The 27,753-nt window shown below is 49.0% G+C and overlaps 3 protein-coding genes across 3 annotated transcripts in view; 1 reads left to right on the top strand and 2 right to left on the bottom strand.

The window, feature by feature from the left end:
- Nucleotides 1-2,764: 2,764 nt before the first annotated feature.
- LOC149370027 (uncharacterized) lies at nucleotides 2,765-10,562 on the bottom strand. The gene is made up of 2 exons (XM_089581218.1): nucleotides 10,260-10,562; nucleotides 2,765-3,693 (listed from the first exon to the last, which is right to left on the bottom strand). Exons 1-2 carry the CDS (start codon nucleotides 10,547-10,549, stop codon nucleotides 3,333-3,335), a joined length of 651 nt encoding a protein of 216 aa, XP_089437344.1. The 5' UTR covers nucleotides 10,550-10,562; the 3' UTR covers nucleotides 2,765-3,332.
- Nucleotides 10,563-11,773: 1,211 nt separating this feature from the next.
- Nucleotides 11,774-27,753, bottom strand: part of LOC149370024 (uncharacterized) — a 32,909-nt gene continuing 16,929 nt past the window's right edge. The window contains exons 4-7 of the mRNA XM_089576819.1: nucleotides 20,102-20,324; nucleotides 16,555-16,935; nucleotides 14,764-14,898; nucleotides 11,774-12,109 (exon numbers count right to left, since the gene is read on the bottom strand). Of these exons, the coding sequence (XP_089432945.1) occupies nucleotides 11,774-12,109; nucleotides 14,764-14,898; nucleotides 16,555-16,935; nucleotides 20,102-20,324 (1,075 nt within the window). The remainder of the gene's footprint in view (nucleotides 12,110-14,763; nucleotides 14,899-16,554; nucleotides 16,936-20,101; nucleotides 20,325-27,753) is intronic.
- LOC149370026 (flavin-containing monooxygenase 5-like) lies at nucleotides 21,199-27,030 on the top strand. Its single transcript, XM_089581193.1, has 2 exons — nucleotides 21,199-21,852; nucleotides 25,861-27,030. Exons 1-2 carry the CDS (start codon nucleotides 21,250-21,252, stop codon nucleotides 26,845-26,847), a joined length of 1,590 nt encoding a protein of 529 aa, XP_089437319.1. The 5' UTR covers nucleotides 21,199-21,249; the 3' UTR covers nucleotides 26,848-27,030.

The following is a 27,753-nucleotide window of genomic DNA, read 5'->3' as shown; positions in this document are numbered from 1 at the left end:
ACCCGTTCGGCGCGATGCCTTGCCCTTTGAACGCAGCGCTTCTCCCCCGGATCACGTATGACAACGAAGTGTAACGTGGCATTTATGTGCTTTTTGCACGCGTTATTAGAAATCGGAAATTATAATTCCGTGCATTATCAAACCCACAGCTCCACTGATATCTTGATAAACATTGAGAAGGCACTGGCAGTAGTTATTTTTGTCTCATTTGGAGACCAACCGGCGCTTGCATGCCGGTCGCGTAGGAGGGCTTACAGAGTCTCGTTAAATCTCAAGTCTCGTACGGTGCCCGGATGTTCTCGTTTCAGAGCCCGGATAACTGGAATTCAGTGCCCGGATGACTGCAATTCAGTGCCGGGATGAGTGGATTTCAATGCCCGGATGAGCGGATTTCAATGCCCGGATGAGTGGATTTCAGTGCCCGGATGATGGCTCTCGGTCTCGGCGTGACGTCACCACACTGCCGACAACGGGGGCTAAAAGCATTTCATGCTTAAAAACTGCCGACGATTAAGTTACTTCTAATGCGAAATTTGAGCGCAGCTCATCAGCCTTTTCAGCTTTTCGATAGATTGAGGCAAAGATTTCGAGCAAGACATGTATGTACAGTCTTTGTCAAAAGTAACCAGGCTGCATGGTTTGCTTCTCATTCGTATAGTGGAGCCTTCACGGCTTCCTTAAAGATAAAAAGTTATTTGAAGGTGAGAACAGGGGTTCTTCTTACCATACAGAGATTTAGAGCTTGAGGGCTGTCATAATAGCTTTAATATACGACTGGGAAGAAAAACGGGCAGTCTGGTTATATTTGACAAAGACTGTACAATCACAGACAACTGGTTATTTTTCACACGTATTCTTTCTTCAAGAAACACTCCACTAACAGTTCTTGATTGTCATGAAGGAAGCTTTGTGGACGGAGAAATAGATGTATGTACGCTCGACTTGCTGCACCAATGGCTGCTCCTCGAAGACCAGGTCTGCGCAAGTACATCGCGAGGTTGTCACAGCTGTGGGAGCCGTTACGAGCGAGAGGAACGAGATGTTCTCCCGCATAACTGGTAAGAAATTCCCGCTTGTCTTTACATCTAAATTAAAGTTCCCACCCACCCTGCCACCCTGGCAGGTAGCAGAGTTTCTGGTGTACCGTTGTCAATGCCAAAGCATGCAGCGCACATCTGTCACTACCGCCACATAGCTTAAAACACAACTGATGTGTCCACTGTTCCAAGAGGGCAGTTATGCGCCTTCCCTGTGGTTCAGGTGTCCGCCGAAATGTGTGAGACAATTACTGCGCGTTTCCTTTCCTCAAAAACCAATTTACAAATTTTACCCTCTACTTTCCAAGCTCCCGCTCTATTGGTTTCGCAGCTGTGGGAGACAGATACTGCGCATTCCCTTTCCTCAAAAAAATACCGAAGGCACTTTAAATTCTAAAGTGTGCTTGGCGAAAGCCTTGTGGTAAGCCCACTGCCGCTTCCCGGAACCACTGGCGCGGAATCACTGGGCCGCTTCGGAGCCATGCGTCTCACTCACTCGACTGCATCGAGACGTCTGGCGAAGTAGCGGCGGTGTAGCTGCCACAGCCGACGCGCGCGCGCTCGTTCTACCGCTACTGTGTGACGTCACGGTTGCTATGCACAGCCGCGCCCCCCACTGTCGTGCCGATTGCTAAGGAGGGGAGGAGGTTGCGCTTTCACCCTCTCCTTTCCAAGCTCCCGCTCCATTGCTTTCGCAGCTTAAAGGATGTCTACTGCTGGTTACAACGGACAACGGCGACGGCGACGCCGCGAAACGCAGAAGCGGGCGCCTAAGAGCTGTGCTCTAAAAAAATAAATGAGCGCACGCTCAGATCACCATGTAATCACGTCAGCGGCGGGGAAGTCCAGGTGATACTGGTGGGAGGTTTCTACTAAGGAGCGACTGGTTTTATTCTCACAATAAACTTATCAATTTCTCCACTTGAGCCCAGTAATAATCAAGTTACATCTCCATTGGTGCATGGTACTCTATTGGTTGGTTTATTAGTTTAGTGGGGTTTAACGTCCTAAAGTGACTCGGACTATGGGGGACGCCGTAGTGAAGGGCTCCGGATAATTTCGACCACCTGGGGTTCTTTAACGTGCACTGACATCGCACAGTACACGGGCCTCTAGAATTTATCCACTGCCGTTTTTCTCACATCTAGCTCTCCCCACATCACCCAGTTTTCAGTCGTTATCTTTTAATTAGTGGTCAGCGGTATCCAAGTCACCCCTTCACAAGTCGCCGCACAAGGCGCAATAAAGCAAAATGCACCTCTTGGTAGCAAAACGGAAGGCCGTGGGCCCAGACAGAACCAAGAGTATATCGACGTTTGGAGCAGCGAAGGTGGCAGGAAACCGACTACATAACGTTCACGGAGCTCCGAGGCGTCGACTTCGCTCAATGCAGCGCCCTTCTGGAGAGAGCGTCTTGTAAAACCAATGAAAGCTCTGAAACGGGCTTGCTGAAGACAACCTATAGACCGATGAATGGCAGCAGCTTCGTCTGGAACGCAAGCGAAACGGCGCCCGCGTACAGTTCGCCTTTGCTTATCAAGTAAGATACAAACCGCCACTCGCGTTCTCAACTAAGCGTAGATTGCCTGGCTTAGACGTCTATGTTTCACTGCTTTCATGGCCTTCTGTTACAAAGTGCGCGGAGAGCGCTTTAGTACTTTTCGGAACAGAAAATGGTACACAATGAGTGGCATCAGGTAGATTTTATTAACTGCTCAAGAAAAATTGCACGCCCTTACCACACAGTTCGGTGGATTCACGAGCGCCCTGTTTCTTTGTTTGTGTGCAGAGTTCCAGAAGGACAAATGGCAAGCAGACTTCTGCCGACTGCGTTCGGCGCAAACACACAAGTCCTTCTCGGTGCGTCCTGGGATTATACACAGATTTGTTCGCTGCAGTTAGTCGACATCACATGCTGCGGCTGTCTTATGAATAGTTAAAAGAAGCGCGTTTCTTTTACTTACACGGAATACATGCAGCGAATATATCGTAATTAACATTCATGTGTACACGAGTGCAAAATCAGTGCGTGTGGTGTACTGCTGCCAAACGAGAGAAGCGCAAGCAATCATCTTGAGATGGACGCACGTTAACTCCATAACTAGTTTTAGCGGCAGGCTAGCAAATAAACGCGCGTAACAGGTGTCACGGGGAATCGATAGTAAAAACAGGGAAACATAAATACGGTAAAAAATGCTAAACTAATACGCAGAGACGCGCAAAACACGCATGTCCACTCGTAGCATAGGCAAACGCCTTAAGTGTCGCGAGCCAGTCAGCTATATCTAGCAGCCGCTACTGGAGCGTGCAGTAAGTGGCTGCTGCGGTGGGCGGGCAGCGGAACGCCTCAGCGAACTCGGCCATGTTGGCGAGCGGCAGCAGGCAGCGCAGTCGCGAGCCGGGCTTGGTGGCGCTGCAGCGCAGCAGGCAGTAGCGGCGGAAGAAGTTCCTCTGGGCGCGAAGCCAGTAGCCGTGCCAGTTGGTGGCCCGACGGAAGCCGCCCAGCGCCCTCTCGAGGCCGGCGTAGGCCAGGCGCGCACCCTGCGCCCAGAGCAGCAGCTCGCCAGTCGCTGCGCCGATGCCCTCGAGCTGCGGGTCGTCTGCCGAAGTGGCGTTGAGAATACTCAGGGCCAAGGTCCGGAGGCACTGCTCGAAGCTGCGTGTAGTCGAGAACAGGTTTCCGAGAATTCCGCGACATTCAAATATTAAGACGAAAGCCTTCAATGCCTCATCGTTGTCGACAGGAGGTTGTCGAGAGGAGGTTGTCAGGAGAGGTGTCACGCTTTTCGGTTGGTCGAAATGGTTGTGACGTCAGAGTGCACGGATTCGCAGAAATGAGGTCACCCACGGGTGCCTGACGTCCCCTTTTGGAGCAGACGACAAGTAATAAAATAGTTGTGGTCTGCTCCGACAGGGGGCGTAAGGCGTGCGTGGGTGACCACATTACGTACCTCATTACTGCGAACAGAGCCATGGATACAACTGAACTCATCAAAGCAGTCAGTGAGTCCTTCTAAAGAAGCAGTCGAAGTGTCTAGTTACAATTTGTAGTCAAAGTGTGTAGCCAAATAGAGCACTAGTACAGCACAAACCATCTCGCAGTCAATGCCAAACAGTGTGCCGGGAAAGGCACACTGTTTAAAGGCACTGTTAAAGTGTCTTGCCGCACTTTAGACAGCCAGAGTGCCCCCTGAATTTTGGAAATCTATGTAGGCTGTTGGGTAAAGAATTTGAGGCTTCTCCTCAGTGCAATAGAGAGCTGGGGAGAAGCTCGATGTGACATCATGCATGGTACGATTTCAAATTTCTGCTAGTGTCATCCATACTAGAGTTGTTAGATGCTGCCAAATAACGCTCGGAGGGTTTTGGCTTTGCTGGCGTTAGTGTTTCTCTCTTAAAAGCAAGAGTTCGTGCGTTGGAACTGCACCGGTACCGTAGATGAAGTAATCATGTGCTCCCCCACTTGGCACCGCACACTGCGTAGAGCTTGAAGACTATCACAGTTTTAATCGGTGATTACGTCACCATTTCAAATGCTAGTCTAAAAGGACTTCGCACGCTTTACCTGCTAGTTTCACACATTCGCACCCTTTAAACTACTCTAGTTCTAAAACCTCGGCAGTTGCTGTTAATACATCACAAATGTAAAAAAAATCATGATTTTCTTAACTACGACGACAAGGCTCCCATGAGACTTTCTTTATAAGAAGAGAATGCTTATGCAACCTTTATGCAGCAACAAAATCTTTGCCCAAGTTAAAGTCGCCGCCTGGACACCACCAGATCTGTGACGCGCGTAATTTTCTCACTGCTGGTAAAGGGCAGCTGCAGCACTTCTTTGAGAATTTCGCGATATGCAAGTATTCATATCTATGTAGGCTGTAGGTAAAGCATGTCAAGTGTCAAGCACTAGCATTTAAAATAGTGACGTAATCGACGATTGAAATTTGCGCTTCTCCTTAATGCACCGGAGAAGTGCAGGAAAACTCACCGTGACGTCACGGAAGGTATGATTTCAAATTACCGCTGTCGTCAGCCACATCCTGCCCTGACGTGTTAGACGCTGACAAGCAACTCTCGGCAGGGTTCGCCTTCGGTGGAGTTTTTTTCCTTCAAAGCAGGCCTTTGTGCGTTGGAAATGTACCGATATCTTCGATGACGTCATCATGCGCCCCCCACTTGGCGTTGTGCGCTGCTGAGAAGCTTGAAGGGCGTCCGGATTTTAATCGGTGATTACTTCACTATTTCAAGTGCTAGCCCAAAAAGACTTCGCATGCTTTACCTCCAAGTTTCACACCTTCGACCCTCTTAAGCTCGCTGATTTCTAAAACCTATGCAGTTTCCCTTTAACCTCAAGCTGCGCTGATTTGATCACCCACACAAGGGATGATGCGTGCTGAAGAAAAGCACTGGAGCAACGCAGATAGACGAGACGGAAGGAAGAATGCCCGCCGCGGTATCTACCTTCCTCATGAAATTTAGTGCGATCCTCTCCAGACAATGTACACATGCGCACACCAGACGCAGGTAACAACAAAACACGCGAAGTACCGAGCACCAAAGTTCTTTAAACAGTGACAATTCACGAGACGATCATGAAACCTCATGCGAGAAAGCTGCGAAAACAGTTGCATCTTCGCCCGAATATTACATTGATGCTTTTACTCTGCAGGCGCAAGGCTCGGGGGCGAAGCGAATAAAGCGTCTGACACGTATCGTGGCTAGAACCGAACTGCCCTGCCGTGGCATCTCAAGCGCACGACCCGAAGCATTTTTTTTTATTTTCCTCTTCGTCCACCACGCTTTTAGTCGTAGCCCAAGGAGGGCGCTACAACTCTCTAATTAATGCTTTTACTCTAAGTCGAGGCTTCCTAGCCGAAATCATTAGGAAGAAATGGGCTTGGGTGAGGTATGTAATGGGTCCTTAAGGGCAACTGCAGCAGTTTGAGAATTTTGCGATATTCAAGGATTCAAATCTATATAGGCTGTGGGTAAAGCATGCCAAGTGTCTTTGCACTAGCATTTAAAATAATGACGTAATCGACGATTGAATTTTGCGCTTCTCGTTAATGCACCAGAGAGGTGCAGAGAAATTCAGCGGGAGGTCACGGAAGGTATGATTTCAAATTACCGCTGTCGTCAGCCGTAACCTGCAGTGACGCGTTAGATGCAGCCAAACAACTCTCAGCATTTTTTGCCTTCGGTGGCCTTGGTTTTTTGCTTTCAAAGCAGGTGTTCTTGCGTTGGAAATGTACCGATAACTTCGATGACGTCATAATGCCCCCCCCCCCCCCCCCCCCCCCCCCCCCCCCTTGGCGTTGTGCGCTTGCGGAGAAGCTTGAAGGGCGTCCGGGATTTAAAGTGCTAGGTCGAAAAATGTTCGCATGCTTTATCTCCAATTTTGACACATTCGACCCTCTTAAGCGCTTTGATTTCTAAAACCTATGCAGTTTCGCTTTAAGGGTAACGGAGTGGATTCCAAGAAAAGGCAAGCATAGCAGGGGAGGCCTTTGCCCTGCAGTGGGCGTAGTCAGGCTGATGATGATGATGATGATAAGGCTTCACACACGCGACTGAATTTTTCTGGAAGGTGACGGCGGGCGCAGGTTGGTGTGGGTGGGTGCTAGAAGGTGAAGTTGGGTCGAGGGTGGGAAGCCCCCCACCTAAGGGTGTTGGGTGGAGAGATGGGTGGTGCTTTTGGAGAACAAGTGGCTTTCCAACTGCTTATTGGGATTCCATTTCACCGTTGGCCTTTCGTTCATCTACTGCGCAGGCTTCTTGTGGGTGGAGGCCTTGTGGAGGGGAGAGGTAGGCGAGTGAGTTGGTGGTGGGAGGCGCTTCTGAAGGATGGCGTTGGGGTGGGTGGATCTCCTGGAGGGTGAAGACTTGTTGTGCCAGGGTGGCGATTTCAGCGGGACGTCTGGCGTAAAGTGTTCCCAACGGAGCTGTAAGGGATCGTTAGTGTACGCGGGGTAATCGGAACGCGGCTGGGAGCGCTCAAAGCGAAGCGTCTCCTTTCTTGGAACGCGCCCGCTCGCGAACGCGCTGGGAAGAACGGGTGTCCCCCGCCCCGCGGTACCGATTCACGCACGTGCTGGCACGAATGTATATTTGTGTTTGTTTTTATTTTATTTTGTGGCGGAGAGAATGTTCGACTCCGCACGTGCTGGCACGACTGTGCGTTTGTGTTTGTGGAAAGGGCGTTTTGCCCTACGGAAGCTGGAGGGCTGGCCATGTTCTGGGTAAACCAATCATGTGAGCAGTGCAACATGATTAGGAGCTACCAAATGCGGGCCGGGCCTTTAAGGCTTTAAAACCGGGCCCCGGAGCCGGAAGCGGGGTTCTGCGCTAAGGTCAGATGCTATGCATCTTCGGCTACGCCGAGTAGGGGCCTCCCCTAGTGTTAGCCAGTTCCACCCTTTTGGTTGTTTGTCTTTTTGCCGTTGTATCTAACTTGTATATTCTGTAAATATTTGTATATAAATCTTCAGTTATTCCCTTTTTTTATCCCTGCGTGTCAACACATCTTGAGACCGTCTCTGACGGGGCACCCCTGGTGCAAAGATCAAGCTTCAGTCGAGAGTTAAACCAACCGTCTCTGGCGGGGCACCTCTGGTGCAAGGGAAGAAAAGAACCTGTGAAATTTACTGGAGCTACAGTAAACAGTTTCTTGCACAGCGGATCCACTCCAGCCTAGCATTTGTAGGTCTATGGCTGGCTGAGCGATCTCGACCAAAATAAAGAGAAAAGAGCAGTAAGCGCAATAGTCTTGGGCTAGATTAAACAGCAATATAAAATTGTTAAGCGGCTCTTTATAACATGTACTATCTCATTCACATCTCCCGTTGGGTTTCAATGTAGGTTTCACTAGCCTACATTTCACACGGACGACGCCGGCATTTTTGCCAACTGTCACCCGTACCGCTACTGCCAAGAGTGTCTGGGGGCGCGTTTTGGTTCCCTCGAAATGTCGCTATTACATTGGTAGCAATTTCGCACGACGTGAGAATACCCAACTGGGTTCAGAAAATTGACGATGAAGTTAATTATCGCAGTTCCACGTGGTGCCCGCCAAAGGTGAGCAGGTAAGAAATCGCATTTTCTCTTCATCCAAAACCTGTACGGAAGGCCAGTGGACGGAAACACAACTTAACCTGTTTACTTTTACTGCGTGCAAAGCTTTCCGTTACTGCCTCGCCTTATAGTAAATTTTCTCCGCGACAAGGGACAACAATTTTAAAGGACCACGTTCCTTTACGTTAACGCGTTATCCGTGCGACGCTAAATTATCACCTTTCCTAGTCGTGCCCGCGTATTTTTTACCCGAATAATTCTGCCGAACAGCCAACTTTTGTAAGCAATACCGAATATAAATTTCTTTAGCGCCAAATAGAACTCTGCACCGGACGAGTGCAACGTGGGACGATGGCAGCAGCGCGCATGCAGCATTCACCGGTGCCAGCTTGGCAGTGCAGTGGCGATGGTTGGCGCACTGACATCCACGAGCATGACGCGGCTGTTCGTGACAGAGAAGATGCTGGAAATATCAGCTCTGCATTCAATGCACAAAACGATTTAGTTCGAAATATGTGGGCTTTTCTGTAGAGCAGAAATGTAGGGAGGAGAAGCAAACTCAACACAGACGGGACGGGTTCTCTGTAGAGTTCCTTTTATATCCAGCTTTAAGTGAATGCTAACCGAATAATGTATATATTCCCAATGGCGAGACAACAAATAAAATAAATATGTAATGTGAATACCCCATTAGTGTGTGCGTCTTGTCTGGGATAGGTGAGGTGGGTACAATGGGCACATTGGCTGCGTTCGTGCCCATGGACTGGATGGAGTCCGCTTTGTTCCTTTCCAAGATGTGGTAACGTTCCTTGTAGCTATGTTTAATTTTCACTGCGCTTTGTTCAGATTACGAGAGCACGAGCAGCCGGCTCCGACGGGAGGTGCCAACATCTCCAATGACATCTCGTATATGTGCGTAAAACAATATCTGACAGGCTAGTCCACCTCCGAGGGTAAGTAAAATGCGCTTACATCTAGCAGGAGATATTCTCACGTTGTGGTGATAAGAGAAAGATGGTGTTTATTCATTCCTTTTCACTGGAAAATATTTTTTTTGTGATTTCCTCGGCTTACTTGTTTTTAGATCGATAACGGTTTCGAATTGCGACTAATCATAAAAGTCTGCTAGAAGGCTAGCATGCCAGCAGAAACTGCACGAGGGCTTGTTTTGATTTTCGCTGTAGACGTACGTGAACATGTGCAGTAGTATTTGTGAATATTGTCGTATTATTTCAAAGAGCAATGACACTTCGCAATAACATGAAGACATAGTCCTATTAGCAGGAAATGTGTAATAGTGCTGCGATTGAGCGCTTTTGGCAAAAAAGCGTTTTTGGAAAGTGAGCATTTTTGCCCTGATTAAGATGTGGCCAAGATTAACTACCACATAAACAAGACCGAGGTATCCACCCCTTCGCACAGCCGAAGCAATCTGCCCGCCACCACAGGCTATCACTCCTGAGGTCATGAGTCGTGTTGTTTAGTCGGCTTCTTGCGGTAACGAGCTATTAAAACCAGCCATTGGCTATCGGCCCAAACTCTTATTATTGATTTGGTTCTTCTGGTGACTGTTGAGGTGGGATCAACTATAGGAACTGCCTTTTCCAGACAGCAAGCAGGGGTCGAACTCTAAAAGATATTTAGGGTAAGAGCAGCCAGTGAATGGCTATAGCACAATGCACAGTGGCAGTCCCGATAAGCGAATGCATGGCAAATTGGACAGGGTGTTCTTCGGGCTAGGTGGTTCTGCAGAGCTGTTCACGTTCTGTGCACCACGTCACAGCCACAGCTTCGTAATTAAATTCAGCTTGAAGTCAGCGCTTGCCTCTTCTCTTAAGTCTGACCCTAGTAAACCATTGCCCGTTGCCCGGTAAATATCCATAAAGCTCCCACGTAGAGCCATTTCCGGGGGCGGGGAAGTGATGGTAAAATTTTAAAGCTTTAAAAGTGCTCTTTCTGTGTCCGTATCTTTCTGTGTTTGTTCCTTTGCGTCATTCAAAAATTTTATGACGAACCAACTAGATCAACAGCAAGTACTTCTGCAAGTGACGGTGACGGCTATTCTCCGCCACCCTGGCTAGTCACCCTGATGAGCCAGCCTTCAGCCGAAGCAAGGTGGCACATTGCGCAGCGCTATGTCCTCAGTACCTGTGTACGTTGAGTCGCGCTTCTCTGCTCCAGAGCTGCGTGGCGTCTGGAGGCGGGACTATGGCGCGGTAGAGCTCCTCGGCCAGCAGCGAGCCGAGCGTGCCCATGGCCAGCTCGACGGGCACCTCCTCAGAGTAGAGCAGCGGCCGTAAGGAGAGGGCCGGGGGCACGAGCAACTGCTGCAGCGCGGCCTCGTAGTGGACGCGTGCCTCCAGAAAGTGCCGGTCCGCCGCCACTTCACTCTCCAGCGCCGGTCGGAGCAGCACTGCCGCACGCTGAGCGGCCCGCATGGACGAGTATACGCCTGCGACGAGAACAGAGGTGGTTGTCAGCGCCGAAAGCCCCGAGAAAGCCCCTTACCAGACCTCATAACATACAAGACACTGCTCGAGCAGAACAGGCGATCGGCCCAATATTACAAATGGATGGTTTCACTCTGGTCCTTTGAAGGTCCAGCATTTGCGAACGCGTTTCCAATATTGGGACCATTAGCTGTGTCGCTTGGGGACGTTCACGACGCGTCGTACGCATGACCTCCCGGTGACATTTCCAGGAACTGGCAGCGACATCGCATGACAGTGCAGAGCGTGCAATGCGAGCTATGCAGTTCTTATCCGGTGGTATTGACTCAGATGCATGAAGAACAGCGCTGAAAAATGCAGAACTAGGCGCGAGCCATAGTCCTTTGCTGACGATCATTATATATAAATAAGTGTTTGCCTTATTGCAAAACAAGTTCTCAACTTCTCTGGCCGCATATCGTACGCTTTAGGCTTTTTCCGCGTTTGCTAGTCCTAGCTGAGAGCCCCACGTCCAGGGGCTATGACGATTTTGGGTACTTGGTTGGCGATGAAATAATCCCAGAAAAAAGTGATAAAGATTCGTACTTCGTACTGGGCATGGGCTTGCAACTTCGAGAGGAACTTGGGAACACTGGTTAAGAAGACTGAAGCATGAGCTTGGTCTTACATTATCACTCATAAAGAAATCCTACGCTAAACACTTATTCTCACGAATATCATAAAATGCGTTACCAAACGAAATGGGAGGGTTCACTTAAGCTCCGCCTTGAGGGTATGGCGCTGTAGCCTAATGGGCTGATTCCCATATAAGCAGAAGGTCATTCCCTACGTAACATTCATAGATCCCTGGTAGTCCTCATACCCTTCCTGGCGCAGTGGTGCGCAGCTGTTAAGCGATGCGCCACTGCCCAGCGATGGCAGATTCTCCCAGTGGTGGGTTTTGTGAGGCCTCGGTTGCTCTTCTCGAGCGACCAGTGATTAATTTAACAGCCACCTGCTGCCGCTGTGGGCAGTTAATTTGATCATGCGGTGGGAAGTTTGTGATGACGTCACAAGGTCGAATGACCTAGGCAGCCCGCCTGGCTCCTAGGTTTCTCTGCATGGCGACCACCTGCTAGAGTCATGCTCGTGATTTGCAGCTCACAAATCGTTCGTCGGCATTGTCGCCCACAACGCCGACAGCGGATTTTCTGGTGAACGGGGCCATTAAGGCTATGGCGCCGAAACGAGGAGCATTGTGTCAGAAACGCGATGCTCGCCTGGAAACTGCTTGACGGACGTCGCGTCGTGAAAAAGTGCATCCGCGGCCGTCGCCGCCTGGTTAGGGGAGACCAGCGCCGCTGCCCGGGGCCGATACAGCCGCACGTCGACGGCGCCGACCACCTCGCGCGCCCTCCTGTGCATCGCGTCGCTCATCCAGTCGAGGAGTGGCCCCTCGAGCGCCGACCTGGCCACGTGGTCGGCCACCGACAGGGCGGCCCGCTCGGCTCCGCTGTCGGCGACCAGCACGCTGGCCACCAGCACGGACCACGTGTCCGACAGGACGTCCTGTGGCGTGTGCGCGGAACGTTTTATTATCAGTGAGCACCCGAGCAAGCCGCGATCACGCGTGGACCACCCGTTCAACTAATGCGCTGCCGAACAGAACCAATCCACTGGGCTTCCGTGTGCGGTCGCGAAATATGGGTTTAGGAGGACTATCCCTGCACAAAGCAAGACAATCTGCAAATTGGATAGGACCGCCACAAGCAAACGATTCCATGTGTCATCAAGCCATTCACATATGTGTTGAACATAAGAAACGACGGCCATACGTATGAGGCATCGCATTCGTTCGGGTCACCAAAAGAGTAAAAAAACTGTTTCTGCATCCTGGAAGCACCTTAAGTCGTAAGTATTTCATGTCCTTCCACTTTTGTCTATATCATAATATTCCCAAGAAATGCGCGCCATCTAGCCCAACTACAAGTCTTCAGAGCTAGGCCTAGTAAGACAGACTGGTCTGATGATACGATGTGGCCAGCGAAATACAAGGTTTTGCAGCCGCGGGCAGCCAAGCCGTGTTATAAAACCACTCGGGACATGCTGCTTCTGAGGCTACTTGGCACATATTGAACCGAATGAAGAAAGGCACAGTTTTCAATGCAATAGTGAAGTGCTCCTTTCACGTGCGTTCTTGCTTAACTTTCCACCGAACAAGAGCTTTGAGGTAGCGAAACAAAACAGACAGAGTTGGTGGGGACAGTATAGTTAGACCCGGTTTCACTTCACTGCGTTCGCTTCAGGAGGCAAGAGGAAACCCGGTTAGGGTAAATAACGTGAACAAGTGATATACCGGGTATTCTCTTTCAGTTGTTTGCAGATCGTTATTATATTAAACCCTGCTAGAGATACGTCAGTGCGGTCTGTGCTGGTGGATTGTACAGCAAGGTGGACATTATGTACTTGATAGAGGCCAGTGATTAAAAGATGAACTAGAAATAATAAATCAACTTTTTTACTTTTGATTTCAAAGGACATTACATTAAGAAATTAAAAGCTGTGAAAATAGAAGCTCAGTCTAGTATTTAAATTTTCTTCATCGGCAATGCATTCCGAAATGTTTAATGTCAAAAATGCCTATTTTAGCTCGAAAAGTTGGCTTCCCGCAATGCACATTTTTAAAACGGCGTCGCTCGCGTTAGTAATGCCGCTAATACGGAAGCCGTTTGTCTGTTTTATGCTGCAGAAGCAGTTAACTGGATCTCCGCGACAGCACTACTCCCAGCGTCGCCATTTTAAAATGTGCACTGCGGAAAGCCCACTTTTCGAGCTAAAATAGGCATTCTTGACATTACATATATCGAAATGCATTGCCGACAAAGAAAATTTAAAAACTGGACTCAGCTTCTATGTGACAGGCTTCAATTTCTTAATATGATGTTGGCCTTGAAATCTAAAGTGAAAATGTTGATTAGTTAGTTTGCCAGAATCCAGAACAAGTTGCCAGAATCCTTACTATGGCAGTTCAGACGGGGATCCCTTTGTGAATAGGCGTGGTTTCTATTTTTGTTTGGAATTCTGTGCGTAACGTTCCTGTTGGCTTTTCGTCCCGTAGGGTCAGGTATTAGGCATACAATTTTAGCAAGAATTACCATACAATTGTATGATAGTAAAAACGGAATAAACGACCCTCTAGCGCAGTCTCTAATAGGAGCAGAGTACTTTGCCCAATCCCTGGTGTAGATTTCCATCACTAAGGAAAAGGAAACAGATTCCCTCTTGAAAACAAACGAAGTTCTTTCAGTTACCAAGATTTTAGCCGAGGTTTCAATCTCCTCAATTTGCAATCCTCAAGATTGCCAGTGCTGCGTTTAAAAGTCTAATTCCTTTCCTGACTTCTCCAAATTGCTATGCTTTCGGGTGGGGACATGTCTTCGTTGCCAATAGTAAGCGTCCCGTGTATTTAATGATGAAAACCTACCGTGGGACTTCGACAGCGTACTGTGTCTTCAAAAAGGAGCCCGCTGGAGGAGAGTTTACCCACTTTTCACTTCCTTATGTTTATAGTGCACTAGTCTTGACATTCCACAGATAGCGCTTTATAGCAGCACTGCGTAGTTCTCTGTGCGTTCCAAGGAGGGCGCCAGCTAGCATTAAATAATATAATCAGCCGGCAGCGCTCCTAACGAAAGGGTCATGTTTATTACGCCAGGGAAAAAAAAGTTGCACTTTATGTCAGTCAGAGCGGGGGGTGCGTTCAACATGTCAGCGCGCTCATTACGCTAAGTACGGAAACCTCTGCACTCTGCGCAGCTCCATTTTCTGTCTTATCAAAATTGTGAGACGGAGTGTAGGGAGTATCCACCAACATCACAGTGGAGGCCATTTTGTTGTGTATGTAACACGTTGAAAGGCTGCAAACGAATTTAATGGGCTTATCGCCACCCGCTCCGGTTTCCACTGCTGAGGCTGCGCTCTGCACTGCAAAATGACGGCCGTGACGTCGTATGAATACCTCGGATAGACGATTATATCGACGGGGATTGGCGCGAGTCTGCGATACGGCAATGCGGGCGGGCAACAATCTTAACGACTGCGACAACTGAGTGCACTGGCTGGCGTTATGCGATGCGGATTTCTGCCTCCTTCCAGCGACTAAACTGAAAGAGTGTCTGTGAAGTTGCAGCACTTGCGAGGAGGAAAGCGACAATAGCACGTGCCTGCGTGAGCTGTAGGCAGGTTCGCACCAGGGATGCCACGCTACTGGCGCTCATGGCTGAGCCGTACTGCTGCTTCCGCTGGTAGTCGTACCGCAACACATTCACCAGCGCGTGCAGGTAGATGTAGTAGGCCACCTGGGAAGACGCTGGCTTCAGATGTGGTTCGAATGAACAGCGGTCTCTTATAGGTTGACGTATGTTAGAAAGGGCTTCAAAAAGAAAGAAAAATAGAAGTTCCCTGCTCGCTTACAGCTTGGCAGATATTAGTTTGGGCTTAAAAAAGAAATAAGAAAAAGTGCCCGCACCGCTTACAGTGGGAAGAAGCCAGATGTAAACGAATTGGCTGCGAATGCATTCAAAGCAGAATCCGGGTTTTTCACAACGCCGCTCTGCGCATGCGCGCCACTTCTCCGGCTTCAATGGTTGAAATGAAACCGCCTGCTCCTACTGGACATGCAAAGATCATGCTAGTGATAGGCGCAAGCGACAGATGGCGGCAGCCGTCAAGCACACGCTGCACAGATACGCCACTTCGCAAGCGCAGCTGGCTCCCCGTGGGACCAGATCGCGCCTCCGTCTCTGAATGAGCGTTTGATTTCAACGAGTAGCAGACGAATTTTCGCCATTAAATAGAGGGCGCAAATCTTGTGAATAAGGCGGGCTCTCGCTTTGATGCATTTAAATTTTTATTTACTTATTTTTATTTATTTTCACAATACTGCAGACCCTCATTTGGGTCCAGGCAGGGAGGGCAGAAAAACACATTCACACAACAGTGTAGCACATATACAATCTAAAATAGCTCACAAAGTGCGTTGTCAAAATCAACAGCCGATATCACTTGTAGAGGCAGGGCGTTCCATTCGTCAATAGTTTTCGGGAAAAAAGAAAATTTAAAAGCGTTAGTATGCGCGAAGTATGGTGCTGATGAGGGTCAGCTGCCTTTCGACGTTGATGCGGTAAGTAAATTGTGACACAGAAGCAAGAAAATTAAAAAAAAAGCAAGCACGTCGCATTTTTGCTAGGCATGAAGGTGCACTGCCATGGCCCACATTTGTGGATGGGCTGGAAAGAGGAACGATGTGGCTGGAAATAGCGAGGGACGGGGCGTGCTGAAGAAGTCTGCCCAGCGTATTTTACAGACTTGAATACCAGATGCTATGGAAAATGAGATGCGATAAACACTACTACTGCGTAACTTCCGCAGCTACGACACACATAACTAAGAAAGCATGTCATGCAGAAGAGGTGTCTTCCACGAACGTAGGGAGCAGGAAAAATATATGGCGACTATGGGCACGGCGCCAAAACATGAAAAGTGGCGCGGGAACTGTAGCAGTAAGCAGCTGTGTACGAAGGGAGCACGCTTAACTAATACTTTACTTTTTGTTTGATTAACGGCGTTGCAACCAAAGGCACCGCTGTTTGCAATCCTCTTGCGGAATTATTGCATTATGATTACGCTAGATATTGGAGCGGAGGTTTGTCATGCATGCAAGGCCTGGGCGAAAGTTATGGCAAAGAAAAACTTGCACGCAAGACGTAGCGGAGATTTGGTTCAGTCTTAGTTTTGGTATACGGTTTCTGAGCAGTAAAGAAAAGACCGCTTGATCCACGCCTGCCCTCGCGCAAGAATTTACCTACGCTACCGCAAAATCGACCCTGGACGCACGTGAGGTCCGTTGATTTCGCTGCAATGCGGATACCCCTTCGGCGTAGTGCTTGAATTTCTTCAAGCGCTTTCACAATCATCGGAGACGTCAGAGACGTGTGCCCACAGAGGACGCCCACCTTGAGCAAGCTCCCGATCCCGCCGAAGAGGAAGCGGACGGCATCTCGCACGACGTCGTACGAGTCCACGACGATGTAGTCCTGGTAGCTGAGCCGATCGCGCGGCGCCAGGTGCGAGTTCAGCTGCCGTATCCAGGCGTACGAGTTCAGGGAGCCGCTCAGCGAACCGAGTACGGTGACGGGCAGACGCACCTCGCCGCTGCCTGCGGATAGTAGCGAGCCCAGCCGCCGGTCCTGCTCGAGCACGTCTTCGAGGCGTAGGATGTCCTTCTCCCCCACTGCCGTCAGCCGGGGCACGGCCTGTTCGTGCAGCTCCTTAAGGTAGCCCTCGGTAGCCGGTGTGTGGTTCGCTTCTCCCAGCTTCTGGGCCAAGGTGCTGCCCTGCGTTCAGGTCAGCGCGTACGGTAAAAATTTCTCCCGAAACGCACTGAGCACTAAGCTCTAAACAACCAGAAGTTTTCACACCATCCGCAAGAACCTGCGGAGAAAGGCAGTAGAGGACAGATTATTCGGTTAACAATAACTAGCTTCTGATCCCTGCCCCGTTTCTGCTTATATTTTCTGTGTATGACGTGCAGATGAGCTCTACAAAGACACCTTGGGAGTAGGTTGGCCGCGCCTATTGCAAATGAGAGGTGGTTGCAAACATCTTAGGAGAGAAACGTAATATGGATGGAGTTCACCAACCACCACACACACCGTACTTGTGCTTTAACTCTTATATCGGACCCACTACCCCAAAAAACAAGTTCACGCCCTGCAACCAGTAAGAAAAAAAGCGTCATGTTGGAATATATGTGGTCATCTGTGGTATTTATCTGTACATAGCTAAAACAGGCTCCCGTGTTTGGCTGATGCATTACTGGTTTGAAATAATCCCTAACGTATCTCTGCAACTGTACTCAGAACACGTGACTGAGCAAACGATCATTGTGACCATCAGCCTCATTTGACGTTCGTCTGCCGAACTGGCTCCAGAAACCGTCCATATAATGCGCGATATCCTCGAGGCGACTTTCTTCGATTTTGCTAATATATGCGCGTTTGTGTAGCGATCTAAATTTTATTACATTCCTTTCCCTGTCAACCGCCGCGGTGCTAAAGTTGCTTTAACTGTGTTAAGGCGGAGGCTTGGGCAAGTTGGTACATCATATGTAAGTAAAACAGCGCTAGACACAGGACGAAGGAAGAACAACACAGCACAACGCGTGCTTAACGCCGTGAGCGAAATCACGTGATAGTGGCCACGGTATTCGGTCGTTGCTGGTGGGACGAGCGCCACTACTATTACCATGAGAGTTTGACCGCATTGTGGTGGAGGTGAAATAAAAAAAAAACTGCCGTACACTGGGATTTCAATCACGTTATCGAACATTTAGGGCTCGAAATAAATCCCGGTCACACCACTTCTGTGCGTCTAAAAGGACAAAATGTTGCATTGGATTCAAGATTTATTATTTATTGTTCGTGTATGAGAAGGCGAAGCGCCTAGTTCCCACAGCAGACCGAACAAAAGTTTGGAGCTGAGACTACACGACTGCCGGGTGCAGAGCTGCAAACAGCAAAATACAAGCCACCGCATTTCTACTTAGAAGAGGTAATTATCAATTGGTCTCCAAGATTCGACCATGCAGTGTGAGAAAGGGGACAAGAATAGAAGGATGAAGACTTCAGAATTAGGTCTGAACACCATGGCAATGAAGAAAACGCAGGATTTTAAGGCAGACAGCTGGGCTAGTTGGTGTTTAGGTTGAGAGGACATAGTAGTAGCGCTTAAAAAACAAGGACGACAGGGTAGAGAAAGACAGCACAGGCGCCAGTTTTGTTGAATAACTTGATGGAGGCATGTAAGCCTTATAGTGGGTCTGCACAGTTCGTAGTCGCTTTCTACGAAGTGTTGCCGCACAGATGCTTTGCGTTCCTGAAGCTGGCCATGTGATCTCAAGGGCGGAACGCCTCGAGTGAAGGGATGATTAAACGGTTCGGTGCTGTGATAGCGAAGTAATCGGCTTGTCAGACGCTGTTACTCCGTTTTGCCGTCCACAAACACTCTGACCAGCTCTGGAGTAATGGCAGTGAGATCTACCAGTAGCCAAAGTGAGTTTACGGCTTGCGCTGACAGTTCTTGCAGCAAGATGCGTTAAAAACGCCAGGACCGTTTGTGCGTTTGTGTAAGGAAGCAGAACTGTTTTAGAAAGTCGTCGGAAGTTTATCGGCGGCCTTTCTTCGAATATGCCGTGATAATGAGTTTACTGGAACCGGGTATCGCATCCACATCCTTGCTGTATGCCGAAACGGATCAAGTGCTTTCAGAACTTAAGCTGGCATCGTCTAGGCGATAAAAGCCACTGTTCTTGGCAAGCCTGGTTAGCTTGCACGTTGCAGTATAACAATTTAGGTTTGTTTATTTCTTTGCATAAATTGAAGCTTGCATCATAACTCAGGCATTATGAGGGGTGAGGTATATCAATACTATAGGTAAACGGGCGAGTTGGTTATACATACTGCATGCTGCAGTGTATACCCAGCCTGAAGGCGTGATTTGTAAAAATGTACCTTATTTGTGAAGAAGTCACAGTTGCCCTTATGCGTTTATCGAGTGGTCTCCATCTGTGTACGGTTATCAGTCGTGTATTTACGAGTGGTAACGCGTTAAACCTTCTGAACGTACAACCAACTAGAGCCTATTGCCGCCTTGTTCATATAAAAACGCTCTTGAAACATCAAATGAACAAAACGTAGACTATAATGTGCTTGCTTCTTGATGACCGTGTCACATTTTCCCATTAATATCAACCTCATCTTTCTTAAAGGCTTCGTGCAAACATGAAATAACGTTATATAACATTCCCTACTCCTGCACATTTATTTCCCTGACATCATGCAACTTTCTGTCTACCTGTGCTTTAAATTAAAGATGACCTGTGTTTATCTGTCGATAAAGACATGCTATTTAATGAGGATATTCGAGGGCTGCTATCGCCTAACTGTTTTTCACTCGCGCTGAGTGCGCTGGCTCGTCGCATGAAAAGAAAGTTATGCAACTGTGCTCGTCTTAGGTTTTTCATAAAACCACTGCAACACTTTTCGCGACAGCAGCCGCTTGGGAAAGAAGGGACAGAAACAGCTGCACCGTACCTCACTACCCGCTCGCGTGTGTGCGCTCGTTCTCAAGACTACTCTAAGCGTACGGCCGCAGATGGCACAATCTCATGATGCCCGTTACGCGACCGATGTGTAGTGTACGGTAAAAACCGCCTAGGCAGCACTGGCTTTCGCCAGAGGGAGGACGCGGGAGTTTTTACGCTAGGACATACTACATCATCACCCACTACTCCGTTGAAAGTACGTCAAATAGCTATAGTTGTAAAAAGTTGCATACCGCTCGGAAGCTATTACGAAGATACACATATTGAGTTAATCTGGAAGCTCTCACTTCTAAGCGCCACCTATTCTATGCATACCCATTCCTTCGTAAGCTAGGCAACTAAACTGATCCCTGAAAACCGTGGCTAGCCGCCACAGATGGTTCATGCTTCCTGCGTGCCTGGAAGACGAGCAGCTGCGCTGCGCCATCGGCCGTGCGCACGATGTCGAGGCCGAACATGACGTGCACGCCTCGGGTCAGTGACAGGGCGACGGCCGCCTTCAGCAGCGACGTCGCATCGTGCGCCGCGAATATTTTCCAGTGCTCGACTTCTTCTGCCACGAGCGGCTCCAGCATGGAGGCCAGCGACACGTCCGAGGCCGACAGGAACCGGTGGCAGAACCTGCGCGAGGTATGGTCCCCGGCTCGAAAACTGCGCGAAAAGGCAACTCACGATGCTCCCTCACTGACGCATAAAATCGATCCAGATGCAAAGAAAGGAATGCAAAGAAGGATGCAAAGAAATAAAAACGAATACAAAGAAAAACAAAATAGTCATTGTCTTCTTCAAGTGCCCCTAGTGCATTGTGGACCGCAACAGCCTGTCATAGCTTGTAGATCACCGTGCAGCCGCAGCGACTGCATCGAGCGTATAAGCAGAAGGTTTCAGCCACGAGTAAAACAAGTTTATACTACGGCCTGTTTTCAGTTCAGTGGCATTATTTCAGTAGCTGCGTCCTCGCACAGAAACCGAACCACATGCACAGCGCTTTGTACGCGCCCAGTGGCGTCCGAACAAGCGTGGGTGGCACCGCTAGGAGAATAAGGTGGAGGAGGGGTGAGTCAAAGGCTGCGCCCTCAACCCTATTTCACCCTAATTTCGACCAGCACTTGCGCGTCCTCGGCACTTTTGTCCTCGACAGCAACGATGCCTTGGGGCGCTGAGCTGCAAAAGGGTGATGTACAAAACGCGAACAGCACAGTTCGGCTTATCGCGAACGACGTCCTCTCCAATCTGCCATTTGTGGTGACCTAGCTGGCAGTTTGGCCTCGAGCCGATGCTTGTTGTCTTATCACACCGCTCATTGTTTTCAAAGGCAGTCAAAATCGGGCAGCGGGCCTCTCCACCTTGTTGTCTACTTTATGACGACGGCTCGATTAAAGACTAGTCAAGAATAAAATCACGCTATCTTGTGGCACGCACGGACGCTATCTAATCACACAAGTGCTCACATTATGACGCAAGGATCAGCCTGCGTGCCCGCTTCTGTCGAGTAGTGTCACATCGCCCCTGTTCGTAGTGACCGGAGCAGCTCAGTAGGGAAGAGATGAGAGTCGCCGTGATCGGCGCAGGCTGCTGCGGCATCACGGCCGTAAAGGCATGTCTCGAAGAAGGGCTGGACGTGGTCTGCTTCGAGAGGGCATCCGACTGCGGCGGACTGTGGTGGTACCGGGACGAGACGCCGGAGTCGGGAAGCGGCACCGTGATGCGCTTCACGGTGGCCAATAGCAGCAAGGAGATGTCCTGTTACAGCGACTTTCCGCCGGACGAGGACGCCCCCTTGTACATGACCCACAGGCAGACCCTCCGCTACATTCGAAGATACGCGGACCACTTTGGCGTGACTCCTAAGATCCGGTTCAACCATCAGGTCCTAAGGCTGGACAAGGACGGCACTGTGAGAGTCCGCGACCTGAAGACAGGTCGAGACTGGGAGGAAGTCTTCGACAGCGTCCTGGTCTGCACTGGTCACCACGGGTCGCCATCAGTGCCCGATATTCCCGGCAGTGAGCTCTTCCGCGGGCGGGTGATGCACTCGCGCGACTACAAGTATGCCGACGACACGTTCAGGGGCAAGACCGTAGTCGTCGTGGGGTTTGCAAACTCGGCTGTGGACGTTGCCGTTGACCTTACTTCTGTTGCTCGGCAGGTAAGTGAGGGAATCGTATACGGAGGGCTCCGACTCGTAAGAAGTGAAGTCATTGCTGCGTAACTTATCTTAGAGGGAGGAGAGAAGCTTGATAGAGAGAAACGCGAGAGGTCGGCACGAGGCAGACTGCTTCTTATAACCTGCTTCTTGGCTTTCCAGCAAGAGCCGCGGCGGCTTGATCTGATCATAGGTCAAACCTCCAGAAACCTTTTTGCCTGCAGCCCTCAGTATCGCATTCGATTAAGTATTCAGTTTTCATTTGATCTGAGAAATGCAGACAGAATGGGAGTGAAACTATGAGCAATGAGCAAACTGAAAACTCTTACCGTCGGCAGCCGACGTTGAGACCTAGTAGGCGGGGCCGGTGAAGGAGGGCCAACATTTCAGCATGCAAAAAGTGACGAGAGGAGAGAGAAAGGCGCGAAGACTCGTAAACTTAAATTCTAATTATAGATAATTTTGCTCTGCAGTGGGCGTAGCCTGGCTGATGATGATGAACCTTATTTAAATGGATTCGGAAAATGAAGTTCGATATGACTAGGATGTGCAAGGACGGCGCATCAAAAATATTCTCCAGCAAAAATTTTTTTGGTGCGTTTCTTAAACACTCAATTATAGATAATTGAGTGTTTAAGAAACGCACCAAAAAAATTTTTGCTGGAGAATATTTTTGATGCGCCGTCCTTGCACATCCTAGTCATATCGAACTTCATTTTCCGAATCCATTTAAATAAGGTTCATCATCATCAGCCAGGCTACGCCCACTGCAGAGCAAATGCCTCTCCCATCTCTTTCCAATGAATCCTGCCCTCTGCCAGCTGCGGCCACCGTATACCCGCAAACTTCGCAATCTTATCAGCCCACCTAACCCTCTGCCGCCCCTCCTAAGCTTGTCTTCTCTTGGAATCAATTCCGTTACCCTTAAGGACCATCGGTTATCTTGCCTTCGCATTACGTGCCCTGATAAAGCCCATTTCTTTCTCTTGATTTCGACTAGGATGTCATTAACCCGCGTTTTCTCCCTCGCCGACTCTGTGTGCTTCTGGTGTCTTAACATTGCAAATATTTTTCTTTCCATAGCTCCCTGCGTTATCCTTAACTTAAGCTGTACCCTTTTCTTTAGCCTCTACGTTTCTGTCCCATAGGTGAGTACCGAAGATGCACCTGTTGTATACTTTTCTTTTGACTAAGCTTGTTAAATGTGACAAATAGTTTCTGTCGGTTACTACGATGATTAGCCCCCGAAAGCTATCCAACAGCACTTCATGTCAGTTGAAAAAAAATATAGCTGTGAAGAATTCTACATAGATGGAACATATTGCACAGATTCTGTTAGGTGTGCAATTGTTCGAAAGATGCTCTCGGCAACCAGACACACAAACAAGGGGGCGACTATCTTCACTGCTGAAACTGCCACAGTCCTCATGACCGTAGATATGATTTAAAGAACATAACAAAATCTATTGTATGCACGTAAGCAAATAGTGTTATCTCAATCCTTTGGGGTGCGCGTAAAAACATGGAAGCCGCATTCACACTTTGATAGAGTGCATCATCGAATCGTCGAAGAGAGACCTGCAAACAACATTCTGATGAGCCCCAAGCCATTGTGGAACGCCTGCTTATGAACAACCTCACAAGGTGGCAGCAACCGCGTCCAAAGATATGGAACCTGCGGATGTTGCCAACGTTCATTACCTAGACTAAAGATGTACCGTTAATCGCATAAGAACTTAAATGTGCCAAAGGGAAGGAGATAAAGAAACATACAATGCACTACATGTTATTAAGCCTTATGTAGACAAATGGAAGGAACAGCTTAAAAAGAGCTTCTTTTGAAGTGACTTTATTAAGATTGAGGATTAGCAATACACAGCGGACGTATTGATATCTACTCACTTCAAACCCTCGCCCTGTATGCGATAAATGCGGGCGTAGGAACTCTGATGTGCACACCCCAATTGAGTGTACAAACAGTGCATCCCACTTCACCCTAAACTTTTACTTGAACCCGATTCATTAATCCCTCAACTTTGTAGAACAAGTGTTTTTCTACAATTTGTATCTCTAAGTGAACATCTGACTCAAAGCCCGGACTTTTATGCTGTCTACACAGTGCACAATATTGAACTTCAATTTTGCAGGCAGCTTACTCCTGCTTATACCCTGTTAATCACTTCCTATAAATATCTCATCCTTATCATCCAGTGTTGCTCTCTGGTACTCACGGGCCTTAGGTGCCTTCGCGCCAATAAACACTTTTATTAATCATCACCTGTGCTTCTTCTCTCTCCCTCCTACCTTGGAGACAGGGACCGCGTGGCAGCACACGTGGTCCAGACGTTGATCACGTAAGCACAGATGGAACATCCTTATTGGCCAGTGTTCTTATTGGACAAAACACGTGCCTGGATCGCGCTCAGCGGGCAGGGGAGTCGTCTGCAAGTTTGATTTGCAGACATGCTTCGAGAACAATAATGGCCCTGCTACAGCTCTAACTCCTAAAGAATGTATTAGATTCAAAGGCAGGCTGTTCGGACCATTTGGCTGAGGACTCCTGCGCTGTCGTGTTCTGTACCTTCCACTTGTGGGACCGGTGCTTTAAAATCGTCTGTTCCCGTGGCAGGATGTAATTTGCACCAAACAGCATACAAGCCTTTGTGGCAGGGTCTCGCCGCATGATTTCCCTGAAAAGGCCGCTACTGCCATTAAATTTGCGCCTGCATCAATTTTTTAACGAAGAAAAGTTGTAGCTTCCAAACAGCACTACTATGCACTGCCGCGTCTCTCCTGTTTCGTAGCCCTGGGCAAAAATCCAGAAACACGTGGTATAGCATTGTAGCGCAGGTTGTGAGGATGAGTGAAGGTGATATCTCCAACACGCTTTGGCCGCAGACACATTGGCGTCATTAGACATCCTCATTCACTGATAACCGGCACACTTATGGCAAAAAAAAAAACACTTCACACCATCACCACTATGGATAAAAAGGCAGCCTCTCGTCCTGATTACTCGTCTTCGGTGGCATGCACTTCACCCACTGAATGAAAAGTCTCTACAGAGGTCGAAGATCATGCTTTATCGTTTCATTAATCAGATGGGGACCACTAAGATTGATTAATGACTCATTTCATACTTGGAACTCGTCACAGCATCGAATGGCTTCTTGGGTAAGTAAATTCAAGTGTGCCGTAAAAGAGAACTATGACGCTGCATCGAGTTTTACGTTTTTATTTACTAATGCATAAATAAGATGGCGACTGATAACCATGTGTGCTTTTGCTCGTCCAGGCAATGAGAAAATAATAAAGAATAGCCCGCGAGCAACAACAGCTCAGTTGAAATGCATAACCATAAAGATTATTCATTTGTGGTCCGTTAAAAAAATTACAACACTGCCGATCGCGTGGGGGACCATTGTGGCTTGGCTGATTAACAGACAATGAAAGGAGGCACGAGATGGACTTGAAATACGAAGCTCATTTAAGGGAGTAATCACTCATTAGCGTCCGCATGGGCGCAGCCAAACGGCTATCAGAGAAATCTAAGCCAGGCAGCTTTATAGAAGGCTTCGGATTTGTTTTCTTTTTGTCCCGGCAATCTAACACAGGACCGCCACTTGTCTGGAGAAGCTGCTCTAACAACTCCATATTCAAGTTGTTGATCGAGTTGGCCGTCTTGTTATCTGCTAGCCGTCCAGGTTAGATTAGTTGCTAGAGGGACAGCCCCCGATGAACTGTGGTCTGTTGTTTGAACTTCATAAAAAAAGAACTTTTTCTCCACATCGAAACAATCGAAGTAGTTCTGCAGCTTTTCCTGTTGCCGTTTGACTTCGCGTGAGTGGATGCTTACGACCATCAACTCTCGTGATTGATATCTCCTCCGCCTTGGGGAATTCCTCTAAATATATTGAACGCAGCTGATTGCCGCAGATAAGCGGATCCTAATGTTAGTATTTGCTGTTTTTCATGGGTTTTCTACCTTCCCCTGGTGCAATGGCCCCGCAGGTCTTCCTCAGCACCAGAAGGGTCAACTGGATTCTTCCCAATCACTACCGAGGAACGCCACTGGACGAGTACACCTTCAACCAGATGAGGCTGTGGCTTTACAGCTGGCTGCCGCGCTGGTGTCATTCCCGATTCTTCACAAGCATAGCTGACGAAGCGTGGAACCACGAAGCCTTCGGCCTCAAACCAGACCACGACATTCTAAGCCAAGGCCTTGTCGTCAACAACTACATTTACGGCAAGCTCATTGAAGGCACCGTAAAAGTACGCGGCGCCCCCCAGCGGTTCACCGAGAGCGGCTTGGTCATGGACGGCGTCGAGGAGGACGTGGACGCGGTGGTCTTTGCCACAGGCTATGAGGCAGGCCTGACATTCCCATCGGACGCGCTACCACGTAGTGGAAAGAGCTTCCTCCTTTACAAGATGATGGTCCCTCCGGACAACCCCAACGTGGCTTTCCTGGGGCTCTTCAACGCCAGCGCCAACATGCTGCAGGCTTTCGAGATGCAGGCGCGTTACATGGCTCTAGTGCTGTCCGGAAAGCTGCGTTTGCCGTCCAAGGAAGAGATGAACGCGGAGATACAACGCAGGCAGAACAGTATTACGTCCAGTTTCATCCCCACGGCCAGACACGCCCTCATGATAGATCGAGTGGGTTACGTGGACGACCTCGCCGGGATTATAGGCGTGAGGCCGAACTACTTGAAGCTTTTCTTCACTGACCCGAAGTTGTACTGGACGCTGATGCTCTCACCACTGCTAAATTATCAATATAGACTACAAGGACCCCACTCTTGGAAGGGAGCTCGCGAGGCCATTTTCGGTTACAGGGACAGGATACGTGCTCCTCTTGCTCGCCCCGGTACTACTTCCGGAAAAACGACACGGAAGCCATGGTCAACGTCACGCTGTGCTGTCGGGGCGGCCGCACTGGCTGCAGCTGTCGCGTCATCGGTGTGGTTTGTAGCCGCGCCAAGATATTTGTGAGGAGGAAACTGCCACATTTTTGACAGCTTGTTCACTGCTAGCCGGAACTCGAAATCTAGAAGAATGCTCTTCATGCTTTCTTCTTAGCTGAAATACACCTTTTGGCTTATTGTGATCTGAAATTCCTACACATACGGCTTCTTTCCTTTTTTTTTTTACGCAATAAATATATTCGGCACTTGGGCCTACGGTCTTCGTGTCTTGGTTGCGTTTCAAAGAGCCCACGCCCATCCAAATAGAAAAAAATCCCCAAGCAGACGATGAGCTAGGGAATAGCTCGCATTTGTCAGAGGGGAGAGAGGGCAGTAGAGGGGCAGATTGTGAGATGCTGCATTAATTATGCGGGGCTCCAAGCTCTCCATGACTGATTTATAGGCAAATTTTGGAGGGGGCCGCTGCGGGTAGGGGGTTGAGCACTCTTATTTCCCGGATGCATTCCTTTCGCGTTCTTCATCCTTGAAAATAGGGGTCATTAGAGTTTTCCAATGAACATTTCTCGCCGAAGAGTCCCCTTGCCTTCCCTCTTGATAAATCTTCCCGACCGGCTAGGCCGCCAAAGCAAACGTCAAGGGAGGTAAGTAAGCATGAACGCAGGGCTTGACTGAAGAGATACCACCGTAAAAACAACCTCCAAGCCAAACGAAGTCATGCCCAAGAGGTGCCAAGGTTTTGCAGGGTGTCGTCCGACAGACACCACCCTTCACCGACAGCAGCCATAGAGCATTTATTTGTGAGGAGGGATGCCTGAGACGAACTCGGATTGCCACTACCCAGGTTACCACAGTGGCTCAGTGACTATGGACTGAGCATGAGTCCGCGGGGGTTGCACCGACTGTGGCGACCGCGTTTCGATGAAGGCAAAACGCAAAAAAGCCCGTAAAATAAGATTTTGGTGCGGCTTAAGGG

This window comes from Amblyomma mixtum, chromosome 1, assembly GCF_055824585.1.
Source record: "Amblyomma mixtum isolate Tamu chromosome 1, ASM5582458v1, whole genome shotgun sequence".
In the NCBI taxonomy this organism is placed as follows: Eukaryota; Metazoa; Arthropoda; class Arachnida; order Ixodida; family Ixodidae; genus Amblyomma; species Amblyomma mixtum.
Note: the sequence above shows the minus strand (reverse complement) of the source record. Positions and strands in the feature narration are given on the sequence as shown.

Bases quoted from the DNA above. Each gene is read 5' to 3' on its own strand.
- LOC149370027 (XM_089581218.1), bottom strand. From the start codon at position 10,549: ATGCGGGCCGCTCAGCGTGCGGCAGTGCTGCTCCGACCGGCGCTGGAG. The intron at 3,694-10,259 runs GTACTGAGGACA...GACTACACGCAG, and splicing joins GCGCGACTCAACGTACACAG to CTTCGAGCAGTGCCTCCGGA.
- LOC149370026 (XM_089581193.1), top strand. From the start codon at position 21,250: ATGAGAGTCGCCGTGATCGGCGCAGGCTGCTGCGGCATCACGGCCGTA. The intron at 21,853-25,860 runs GTAAGTGAGGGA...ATGGCCCCGCAG, and splicing joins TTACTTCTGTTGCTCGGCAG to GTCTTCCTCAGCACCAGAAG.